Source organism: Fringilla coelebs (genome assembly GCF_963513975.1).
Source record: "Fringilla coelebs genome assembly, contig: SCAFFOLD_30, whole genome shotgun sequence".
Lineage (NCBI taxonomy): Eukaryota > Metazoa > Chordata > Aves > Passeriformes > Fringillidae > Fringilla > Fringilla coelebs.
The window spans coordinates 2379269-2391419 of NW_028167448.1; the positions used below are offsets into that span (position 1 = coordinate 2379269).

At 52.8% G+C, this 12151-nt stretch overlaps 1 protein-coding gene across 1 annotated transcript; it reads left to right on the forward strand.

Annotated features, from left to right (window-relative positions):
• Positions 1–128: 128 nt before the first annotated feature.
• LOC311165883 (low affinity immunoglobulin gamma Fc region receptor III-like) lies at positions 129–11664 on the forward strand (the record flags this gene model as incomplete). The annotated part of the gene is made up of 6 exons (XM_084227377.1): positions 129–435; positions 695–952; positions 1703–1786; positions 2449–2554; positions 11072–11144; positions 11659–11664. 6 exons carry the CDS (start codon positions 129–131, stop codon positions 11662–11664), a joined length of 834 nt encoding a protein of 277 aa, XP_084083503.1.
• Between the last annotated feature and the right edge of the window lie 487 nt (positions 11665–12151).

Below are 12151 nucleotides of genomic sequence, written 5' to 3' on the forward strand. Positions count from 1 at the left end.
AGAAGTTTTGGAGAAACCCCACACCCCAATGCCCCTGAGCCTCTGTTCCTGCAGTGCCACCCCCTCCCAGCCCTGTCCCTTCTCCCTTTCAGCACTGACCCTCGGCCTCGCTGGTGAGTCCTCAGCAGATGCCATGTCCCCACCCTGCTGTCCCCAGCCCTGCGATGGCCCTGGAAGCCTGGTGTCCCCTGTCACCCGCAGGTGCCCAGACCACCCAGCTCCTCGTGGAGCCCCCCTGGATGCCGCCGGTGGAATGGGACCGGGTGACACTGACCTGCCAGGGCTCAGGGAGTGCCGGTGCCACCACCTGGTACAGGAACGGGCGGCGCTGGTGGCAACAGAGACCACAGGACTGCCTCAATGTCACCTATAAGGGCACCTATGAGTGTGACAGACCCGGGAGTGGGCTCAGCCTCCCCATCAATGTCTCAGATGGTGACGGATGTTTGGTTCTCCCCAGCCTGGCACCCGCAGGGACCCCGAGGGCTCTGGGTGGGCTCTGCTCCATGGGTCAGCTCTTGGTGTGACCAGAGCCTGTCCCCTGCTCTGGGGATATCCCAGAGTCTCCCAGTGTGAGCAAAACCCTGGGGGTAATGGGGACCACTGCTGCACTGGGTGTGACCCATGGGGAGATCCTGGTGACATGGGGACCCTCCAGATCCCTGAGATGTGACAGGACCCCCCTGTCCCCCAGGCTCTCTGGTGCTGCAGGTGCCGGCACGGGTGCTGCTGGAGGGGGACACAGTGACACTGCGCTGCCGGAGCTGGCAAGACAAGCCAATCACCTCAGTGTCCTTCTACCATGATGAGGAGGAACTGGGAGTGTTCCCCAATGGCACCCAGCTGTCCCTGTCCCCTCTGCAGCTGAGCCACAGTGGCCGTTACAGCTGCAAGGGCCAGGTGGGATCCTGGGGGTGGCAGGAGTCAGCGCCAGTCACAGTGACAGTGCACGGTGAGTTTCCCAAAGCCCCCACCCCAACACCCCCACAGCCCTTCCTCAGAGACTAAGGGCCAAAAATCCCCCTTCCCTCTCCTGTCCTGAGCTCTCCCCTGTGCCAGTGCTGGAGGTTCCCCCCGAGCCCACCGAGGGCTGCCTCTGACTCTCAGCTGCCTCAGCACCCCAGCCCTCTGAGGCCCCGAGCCCCCCTACTGGGATGGGCAGGTGGTGGCAGCCCCACAGGCGTCCCCACAGCTGTTGGTGTCTGCTGTGGGAGTCTCCCACTCAGGGAATTACAGCTGCCAGGTGCGCCTTGAGGGGGGTGCAATGTGGAAGAGCAGAACCCGGCTCTGTGTCACAGTGAGCAGTGAGTGTGAGGATGGGCACGGGGACCCCTCACTGTCTTCTCAGGCCACCTTGGGTACCTCTTTGTCTCCCATCATACATTTCTTGTGCATTTCCCCTCTCCCCTTGTCCCCTCACCCCTCTCTGATGTGACCCCAATTCTGACATCCTCCATCACACCCATTCCCACCTGTCCCTATCCCCCCACACTGGCTGCCAGCCCCTCCCTGTGGCCTCAGCCCTGTCTCTGTCCCCACAGTGCCTGTGGCCAATGCCACCATCACCCCTGGTGTCCTGGAGGTGACACCGCAGGACACAGGGACACACAGGGACACAGGTGGGGTCACACAGCATCACCATGGAGTGCAGGACCCCTGGGGTGATGGGTGATCCTGATGTGTCCCCCTCTGTTTCTTGCAGTGGCTGCAGGGGTCGGTGGGGCCCTTTTGTTCCTGCTGCTGCTCTTGGGTGTCATTGTGGCCTGGCACCGGTGGCACCCTATGGGTGGGTGACAATGGGGGGACAGGGGTCCCAAGGAGCTGTTGAGGACCTCAGAATTGGGGAACAATAGGGCAGCATACACAGCTCCATAATTATGACCTTGTCTGGGGGTCCTGTAGGGCTTTGGGGAGGTGCTGGATGGTCCTGCAGGGATGTTGGGGGTTCTTTCAGGGGCCCTGGGGGCGTTTGAGGGGTCTCTGTCCCTGCTGGGATTTGGGTTCTTGAGGCTGATTTTGTCGGGGGCACTGTGGATGTTCATGAATACTGGGAGACTTCAAGGATGCTTGGGGATCCTGTAGGAAATTGAGGGTCTCGTGGGCATTCAGGATTCCTGAGAGGACTCAGGGCCCAGGAACCCCATAGTCACCCCTCCCCTCTTTCCTTTGCAGCTGCCAGGAAAAATCAGGAAAGGTGAGTGGAGGGCTCAAACCACCCTCTAACCTTCACTCCCAACCCCAAGACTTCCCATTCTCTCCCCCACATCCCCTTTATTCCCTCAGGCCCCCCCCGGATCCCCCAGCCCCCTCAGAGGAGGGGGAGGTGCTGTACACCCACATCGTGGTCACCAAGAGGACAGCGGGTGAGTATGGGGGGGACACACACAGAGGGACATGTCACCCATGAGTGTCACCCCACCCAGATCCCACAGCCCATGTCTCTCGCAGTGTCCCCCCGTGTCACCACACTCCAGGATCCCCAGGTGACCTACGCGGAACTGCGGGGACTCCAGGGACGACCACAGGAACCCAGTGACATCTACGGGAATGTGCTGTGACACTGGGGGGAACTGGGGGGAACTGGGGGTCCCCCCCATGGGCACCCACTCATGTGTGTGCTGCCACTAAGAACTGCCCCTCTTCCTCCCTGTGGTGGCACAAAGATCCCAAAGGGCTGAGAGAAGAACAATTTCCTGCAACAGCAACGAGAGAGAATAAAACCAATAACAACAGCAACAAGGTTCAGAGTCCAAAGGGTCACAAAAGGAACGATTTCTACAGAAAGCCCCCAAAAAGAAACAAACCCCAGACATTTTCCACAGCACGTTTCTTCCACCAGAGGAACCTGGCAGAGCGCTTGATCTTCCTTGCTCTGATGGCTACAGCAGCCTTCAGGAGGCTCTGGATTCTCTTCTTCCCTGCCCCAAACCCCTCCTCTGTTGTGTTCCCTACACAAGGCTGTCACAAAGGCCCTGTGTGGGTTCCAGAGCCTCCCCCTTTCCCAGGGACGACGGGATCAGGCCATGGCACAGGACAGGGTACCAGAGACAGGAAACATTTGATGTCTGGAGACATTTAGAACACCTGTGCGTGGCAGGGGTGGGTCAGGCCTTGCTTTATGTGAGACTGGGCCCCATCTCTCCATCAGTCTGTCAGCCGTGGCACACTGGGGACAGTGTGACGCTCTGCCAAAGCCAGCTCCTGAGTGGCCAGGTGAGCAGAAGTGCCAGCTGGGGAGAGGGCCCTTGGTGGCCCAACAGGGTTCAAAGGCTGAGAATGAGGTAGCCAAGTCTCTAACCTTGTCTCCTCTTAGGGTGTCTGTCCCATCCACGCTGGAACTCAGGATTTGGCAACTCATTGAAATGAGAAATATCTGCCAAAGAAAGTAGGAATCTTCCTGGAATGCAAAGAAGACCCATACCTAAAACATTTTTTCATTTCAAAGTTTATGGGGCTTTCAGGCAGAAGTGTAGTAAAAGGAATAAGGGCTCTTTACTGGGAAATTTATAAACCAGTACAGAACAAACAACACAAAATCAGAACTTTCCCTCCTGCTCAGCGCTGTTGGTTTTTGTGGCAGTTGTAACCATGGCCAGGAGGGGGCGCTGCAGGGAGCACTCCCGGCCAGCAGGGGGCGCCCCAGTCGAGCTCCATCCCCTTCAGGGTCCATGGTGGCCTTGGACGGGAGGGAGGAGGGGAACCAGGGGCTCCTTTTGCAAACTCACGGGCACCAATCCATCCCGGCATAACCACCAGCAGCAGGTAGAAGCCACGAAAGCAGCAGGTTGCATCCTAGGGCCTAGTGGCCGCATAGCAGTGTCCCGGGACCAGGCACACGTCCTGCCCATTGCCTGCGACCTCTTTCCATGATCCCGAATGGAAGGAAGGCAGCGCCTGACCCCAGGCAGGTCTCGGGTCCACAACAGCACCTCTGGTGGCTTTACACCACAATTCCTGCAAACCCTCAGCCTTTCACTCAGGTGTGGAGTGCAGGGATGCAGCAGCTTTGGGGACACCTGGAATCCAGACTGGGTCACTCCCCAGAGCTCCATGACAGCCATGGGGCAGAGCCACTGCTCGATATTTCTACACTTTTCTCTCTTATTTGGCAGCTATAGTCTGAAACCAAACATTCTTTCCATGAGGTTCCAGAAGGCTGTAGGTTTTGTTTAAGAAGGAGGGTCCCGATCATGTTGTTGAACAGATTGTTGTGGGATTTGCAGTAGTTCGGGGCTCTCTCAGTCCCTTACCTAGTGGAACAGATGATCAATTGCTGCATTTCCAGACTGGTTCCCTCCCAGCTGCCCTTGCAGGGGCTTTCCAGCCAGCCCTGCTCTGAAAACCATCAAAGGCCCTCACAGAGCCACTGCTTGGGCTCCCATCGGGGTTTGTGCTTCTTGAAGGGCTGAGCAAACCACAGGCAGGCCTTTTCCCCCCACAGAATTCTCACCTCTGCAGCAGCTCTAAACCTGCCAGAATCAAAACCAAGGGGGCAGGGAGGACCCTCAGGTCCTGGCTGCCGCCTGGGGCTGGCCAGAGCAGGGCTGGGCAATGACCATCCCTGTGCAGTGGGGCTGGGCCATGGCTGGGCACCACCCTTGGGTGGCCACTGGCTTCAAGGAGGAGGAGTTTGGGAGCCCCTTCCTGCCCTGGGCTCCATCCCCGAGCTGCTCTTGCTGGCTCAGATCCTGCAGGGGGTGGGCTAGAAGGGAGAATTCTGGACCCTCCCAGAGGGTCCTGTCAAGCCACAGGACAGGGCCCCCTTGGCTACCAGGTGTCCTCCCTGGGACAGGATCCCCCCAGCACAGGAGCACCCTGGATGTGACCCCCCCAAGAAAGAACCCATCCCCCGTGTGACAAAGGTGTCAAATGGCCTCTTCCTTCTGCTGCGGGAGAGACAAAGTGAAAGTGTTGGGGAGGCACAGCCAGACACCCCCATCCTGCACAGCCTCCCCAGCCCTCCCTGCAGACCCCTCACCCCTGCTTCCACCACCCTGGGCTTCCCCCAACCCCTTTCCTGCTCAGGGCCTCTCCAGGTTCATCAACATCTGAACTGGGGGCTTGTGAAATTGAGGGGTAAAATGATGGAAATGGAAATTAAGAGACAAAAAATTCACTGGGGGTTGGTGGGACAGAGACCTAGAGCCCCTTGGAATAAGGCTGGGGTGACCCCCTTGTGAGGGGGTTTACTTGTGGGGTTAATTGTGGAGTCTGTGCTGGGCTCTGGGTAATCCCAAAATCTGAAGCACCCAAGGAAGGAGCTGTGACCCTTCAGCCCACCCAGCAACTGCCCTGTGATAGTCTGTCTGAAATTTCTCTCATTTGTCTCATGATTTTTGTCATAAAAAAGGACAGAAACTGAGACCACCCCAAGATCCTGTTTGATATCCGGGTTTGACGAAAGTCTGCCAAGCTTACAAGGCCGAGACATAACTCCCAGCCTGCCAAGTAATTGTGCAAAGGAGCACCTTGACCCGTTTTGTAACAACAAGCCTTGGAATTTCCCTGCCTCTCAGCTTGGATGGACTCAGCTTGGACGGACTCTTTTCTGGAATAACCTTTAAGTGGTCCCCACAGAAGACCCTTCATCTGTTCTGCAACCACTGTGACTGACTGACTGAGATGGGAGAAGCCTCTTCTCCAAGGACTGAGACATGAAACCCTCACATAAAGAAAATTCATTTTTTTCCCAAGGACTGAGACTGAAACCTGGGGGGAACTGGTGGGGGGAACAGAACAGACTGTGATGTTTGCTTGCGGGTGCAGACCGTGATGTTTGCTCGCGGGTAGTGATTATTGGGACTATTGGACCAAGAAGGAAACTATTGCATTATTTCCCCCTCTCCGCCTTTTGCAATCTTCCATTGGATAAAAACCCCCAGGTTAGCTAGTGCAATTCAAAGATCTTCCCCGCGCTTGGAACAACTCCTCGACTGACGGAACCTTGACTGGACTCTGAAGGACCCCGTCGCTTCCAGGGGCGGTAGCTATAGCCTCCTCTTTTCTCTTTGCCCCCCTACTTTTCCAGATGCTTTCCCCACTTTCCCTCTTTTCCCTCACACGCATTTTTGCTGTAATCATTCAATAAAGTACACTGTTTTGACGGTTACTGCAAACCCCCTTTGCCGTGTTGGTATTTTTTACTGAGAAATGCTTTGGAAACAAATCATCATGAAATCCGTCAATAAGGACAGTTTGTGACATGCCCATCCCTGACACTCCCATTACCCTGGGAACCCGACTGTGGGAGCCCCATTCCTTATGTCCCACCCTCTCTGCAAGCCCATCCCAGTGCTGACATTCCCCACTGATCTCCATGGCCCAAGATCCCATTCCAAGGCACCCTCTCCTGTTCATTCCATCCCCTGAAATCCTCCTTCTCCCAGGACCTTGATTCTCCCAGCACCTACCATTCCCCAATGCCATGACCCCAAATCTCTGGAGCCCACATTCCCCTGGGACTTCCATCCCTTTGTCCCCCCAGCTCTGGGGACCCCCATTCCCATGGCACCCTCATTCCCAGTGACTCCCCCTACTCAAAACCCCCATTCCCCAGGGACTGAACCCTGCCTCCCCAAACCCACTGAGCCCCCCACTCCTGGGAATCCCATGTCTCACTTTGTCCCACCCTGCCTTATCCCCAGCCTGTGCCCAGCTTGTGGCCACCCTGCCCCCACCAAAGGCCACCTACACCTGGGGACAGACGTGACCTCGCTTCCTGCCCCTTCATCCGAAGAGCCACCAGCCAGGGGAGCGGTGGCCATAGCAGCGAGTGACAGCCAGTCCACATGGCTGGGGACACCGGGATGGCTGGGAAGGTGGCACTGCTCCTGTGGGGTGAGTGCCCCAATCAAAGGCCTGACACCCTGGGGATGGAAGGGGAGGGCGCACAGGGGGGCTGCGGGGTCCCCTGAGGTCCCCAGTGCCAGCAGAGCCAGTCCATATTATCCACAGTGGACCTTGGTGGGACTGTGACTGATGTAGGGTAGCTTTGGTGACAGGAACAGGGGGCAGGAATTTGGGGATGGGGATGTGGGAGCAGGAATGTGGGGACTGGCACCTTTGGGCTCAGGTAGCTCTGGGGATAGGGACAAGGGAACTGGGATGCAGGAACTGAAGGGCACAAGAACTGTGAGGATGTGGCCATGGAGATGGGATCATGGGCATGGGACCATGAGCTGGTGGGGGTGACCTGGGCCAGCATGGGCTGTGTCTGTGGTGTCCTTGTGCCTGGGGTGTCCACAGTGTCCCCATGTTCTGCCTCAGCCCAGGGTGGCCTCGGAGTCCCTGTTCCCAAGGTGTCTGTGCCACACAGATGTGGTGCACGGGTAGCTGAGACACAGACATGACCCCTGGCCTCTTCCAATCTTTTGGGGCCACCCCCATGCACTTTCCCACAAGAACTGATGTCCCCATAGGGACAGTTTGGAGACACCCTAACCTGGGTGCCACTCTCCCTATGTTGCCACCACTACTGAGCCCTGTCCCTTCTCCCTTCCAGCCCAAACCCTCGGCCTCTCTGGTGAGTACTCGGGGGATACCATGGCCCCACTCTGCTCTCCTCAGCCCTGCGCTGTTGCCCTGGAAGGCTGGTGTTCCCTGTCACCTGCAGGTGCCCAGACCCTCCAGATCCTAGTGGGGCCCCCCTGGACACCGGTGGTGCTGTGGGATACTTACCTGTGAGACAGAGTAGAAATTTTCCAGGGTAGAAATCCATTTTGATTTAGGTGAAATGTACATCCTTGAATTGTCTGTAGCTTGCTGTTTAGTCTCACTGCCTGTTCTCTTGAAGGGCCTGTGCTTAGAGAGACTGCTTCAGCCGAAAGACAAGAGATAAAGGGGGGAAGAAGAGAGCAGATGGAGCAAGGCAACCTGACCCCAGAGTTCCTTCTGAAGAATTAGTAGCAAGTGTCACATGAAATCAATAGAATGAATATGTATGAACCTGTTGTGAAATTATATGCATATGTATTTGAGAGAGCCATAAAAAGAGACCTGAAGTTCGCAGAAATACGCATGCCTTTTGAGGGGAGTAATCCCTGCATGCGTCCAGTGCTGCAATAAACATACTGGCTTTACAACTTTCACAAGTTGTAGAGTTTTTGATCTTTTCCTCAAAACATTCTGTTGAACAGGAAGGGACCATCTCTGTCCCCACAGGGCAGAAAGGATAAACAGACCCTCCTAGGCGCGCCCTGGGATCTTCCCGGAGGAGCTCAGCTCATCTCAGCTTGCCTCCTGCGGAGACAAACAAGGACCTGCTGGTGTGCAGAGGATTCGGTATGTATTAGGAGAGCCCTTGGGGGATAGGAAGGCTGAATAAGTCACTCAGAGATGTCTGAGTGCTTCGCCTGTGGCCTGGTCGATAGAGCAACTGGGAGACGAGAGTTCACTGTCCCATAGAGTGGCCGCTAGCAACCCTGGGGGTGGGTTCGAGTGGACTCGCGTGTGTGTGTGTGTGTGTGTGTGTGTGTGTGTGTGTGTGTGTGTGTGGTGTCTGGACACTGTATTGTTGTACAGTTAATGCATTGTGCAATTAATGTTAGTGTGTTTGTAATCGTGCGAGTGCATGGTGTACAAAGGGAGTATATCTACAGTGCAGGAGGGTTTCTACCCGCGACTGACAGGGCTGAGTGGGGCTGGAGGCACCAGCCAGGCGAGCTGTGAGGGCAGGGAGTGCCCTGCGGAGAAGTGGAACAAGTGGAGAAACGTCGGTGAAAGTATTTATTGTGTTTAGAGGGAGTGATTTGTGTAGATCAAGCACATTTTAACTGTGAGTACGAGCTCAGGGAGTTCCTCTTCTGCCTGGTAGTTAGACTTGATCTCTAGAATTTTACTGTGTGCTGTTATTTTGATTGTGTCCAGGGTGTGTGAGAACCAGAGAAAGCTGATGTAGGTAAATGCTGAAGTATTGTATGCTGTGTTGTCTGTGTTGTGTTAAGAAAAGTGGGCACTTTGAGAGATATGCCCTTTCCCAGTGAGTTTGTGTGGTTCTTCCCCCACATTGTGGTAATTTGATGCTCAAATTGTATAGCAGGGTTTGTAGAAGTTTTAGGTATTTGTTTGCAACAAGTGTAGCATTTTACACAAAAGAGCTACAGTAGGGTGATTCATGTTTAACTGTAGTAAAACAAATTAAAGGAATTCCAAGAATTATCCCCCAGCAATTCAAGCCCTGACTCATCTGAATTTGAGATAAGAGAGGTGGTGTGTATGTCTGTCTGTCTGTCTGTCTGTCTGTGTTTGTGGGCATATCAAACTTTTTGCTGTAACAACCACAGCCTGTTGCAAGGCAGTAAAGCGAGTGTCAGTAGATACAATGCTTGAATTAGATTGTGCAGGAAGAGAACTAGAAAATACTAGGATTTTGTAAACCAGAGTTTAGATAGAAGAGATGAATGAGTTCATCAGACTTCAGCTGGTAATACAGTAAGTTTAGACTGAGAAAACCCGACATAGAGGTTAAGTGATAAACTCCAAAGGGATAAACGCCAAAGGAATAGCCTGCAGGCAGTTCCTGGGAGCTTTTAGTGCACTGAGAGGCTGGCACCTTGTGTGCAATGCAGAGGTGCTGATATTGCTGTTCTGTGCCTTCAGTGTAAATTGAAAGCTCCTGATCAAGCCAATTCAGAACCTGAGATACCTGCCACCTGGAGGTCTGTGTTGTGAGGAAAAACTGAGAAAAGACACTGTGAGGCTTGAGGGGAAACAAGACAGTATAAGGAGAAGGAGATAATGAGAGCTAATCAGAGCAAAGAAGCTCCTGACCTAGCCCCTTTGGGAGGGGCTCTTTGGGAGAAAGCTGCCAGTAGGGGCAGCTCAGAAAAGAAAAAGATTTATAAGACTTCATTGCAGTTAATGCTGTTTTAAAATGGGAAGGTAAATGAGTTAGTCCCGTATGTTAGTGTGTTTTTGTTTTAAGAAATCACCAAGAATGGCAAAGGGACTGTGAGATCAGACCGCCCTCAGACCCACTGGTCAGGAAAAGTTTATCATACTGAAATGCAAAGCGATTACAACTCACAAAATGAGTACATATAATTTGTTAAAGGCTCCTCCTAAAGTAAAGGAGGATAAAGAAGACCTCTCCAAAAAAGAAGAAGACTCAAGCTCCAAAGGTATACCCATTCACACCCATCCCCCTCCTAGCAGTCCAATTTCACCCAGGACTAGGAGGGAGCAGACCCCTCTGCGAGAGGCAGTGAGACCAGAAGGAAAGAAAAGGGTGGAATTTTAGTTGATAGGAGAGCCATAAGTTCAGTTTTAAATAAATTCTTAGTACTTGTGGAGAATGATTATGTTGTAATGTGAGGAACAACTGGCCAGTCTGAGAAGGCATACTTCTGTAAACCTTTAAAGTAACATGTGTACTTAGGAGCTTTTGTATATGCCCAATTTGCTGAACATTCTCAAATGAAGAGGTTACTCTGGGGGCAAATGATATAAAGATGTTAAGCTTATCATTAACAGGCATTGAAATTAAGAAAAAATTAGTACAGAGATATTAGAGCAAGTTTTGTCAGGGGTATGGGCCTCTGCTGTACCAAAGAAAGTGAAGAATGCCCCCCCCCATAGTAATCAAGCTTAAAGAAAGAACACAACCCAGTGAGAATTAAGCAGTACCCCCTGAAAAGAAGATAGGGAAGAAATCAGCCCAATAACTGATAGTACTAGATTGAGGGCTGTTAATAAGATAACGAAGAATTTATACCCTGTGGTAGCAAATCCATATATTTTACTAACTTGTTTAACACCTGAGCTAATCTGGTTTACTGTTTTAGACCTAAGAGATGCCTTCTTTTGCCTCCCTATCCACGAACCCAGCCAGAAAATTTTTGCATTCAAATGAGAAAGCCCTAAAAGCAGTGCAAAACCCAGCTCACATAGTCTATGTGCCTCAAGGCTTCAAATTCCCCCCCACTCTGTCTGGGGAGCCACTTGCAAAAGATCTGGAGTCCTGGGAAGCTCCACAGGAAGGGAAGCTGTTGCAGTACGTAGATGATCTTCTAATAGCCACTCAGACAAGAGAAGCATGTGTGGCCTGGACAGTAAGCCTCTTGAACTTCCTAAGACTCCAAAGATACAGAGTATCAAAGAAGAAGGCACAGGTAGTGAAACAGAAAGTAATCTACCTGGGCTACAAGGTGAGTGCTGGGCAACAGACTTTAAGGCAGGCTCGCAAAGAAGCCATCTGCCAAACCCCAAAACCCCAGACGATAAAGGAACTCCCAACCTTCTTAGGCATGGCAGGGTAGTGCCAGCTGTGGATTAATAATTATGGACTGCTTGTCAAACCTCTCTATGTTCTTATTGCTAATGGAAACAGAGATCTCCAGATTACAAAGGAAGCCACACAGGCCTTTCTCAAGCTAAAGAGTGCCCTCATGTCAGATCCAGCCCTGGGACTTCCAGATGTGAGTAAACCATTCTTTCTATTTTCCCATGAAAAACAGAGAATTGCCTTAGGAATACTGGCTCAAGACTTAGGTCCATACTGAAGGGCAGTCGCTTACTTCTCCAAACAGCTAGATGCAACAGCCAAAAGATGGCCAGGTTGCCTCAGAGCTGTAGCAGCAGTCGTGCTGAATATTCAGAAGGCACGCAAGTTTACCCTGGGACAGAAAATGACTGTGCTAGTGTCTCACACCGTGTCCGCAGTACTAGAAGTAAAGGGTGGCTACTGGCTTTCACCACAGAGAGAAATACCAAGCCATCATGGTAGAGCAAGATGATGTAAAGATAGTGGTGATTAATATTGTCAACCCAGCTTCCTTTCTCAGTAGAAATCAAAGAGAAGCAGTACACCACAATTGCCTAGAGACCATTGGAGCTCCCTACTCTAGCCGCCCAGATTTGAAAGACACTCCTCTGGACAATGCAGAGACCTGGTTCACTAACGAGAGCAGCTGCGTTGCCGATGGAAAGCGACATGCTGGGTACACTGTAGCCATCTGCTGAGAGGTAATAGAATCCACACCCTTACCAACAGGGACCTCTGCACAGAAGGCTGCGATAATTGCTCTGACCCGTGCCCTAGAAATAGCAAAAGGAAAGAAGATAAACATCTACACAGACTCGAGGCATGCATTCGGAGTCATGCATGCACATAGAGCCATCTAGAAAGAGAGAGCACTGCTGACCTCACAGAGAA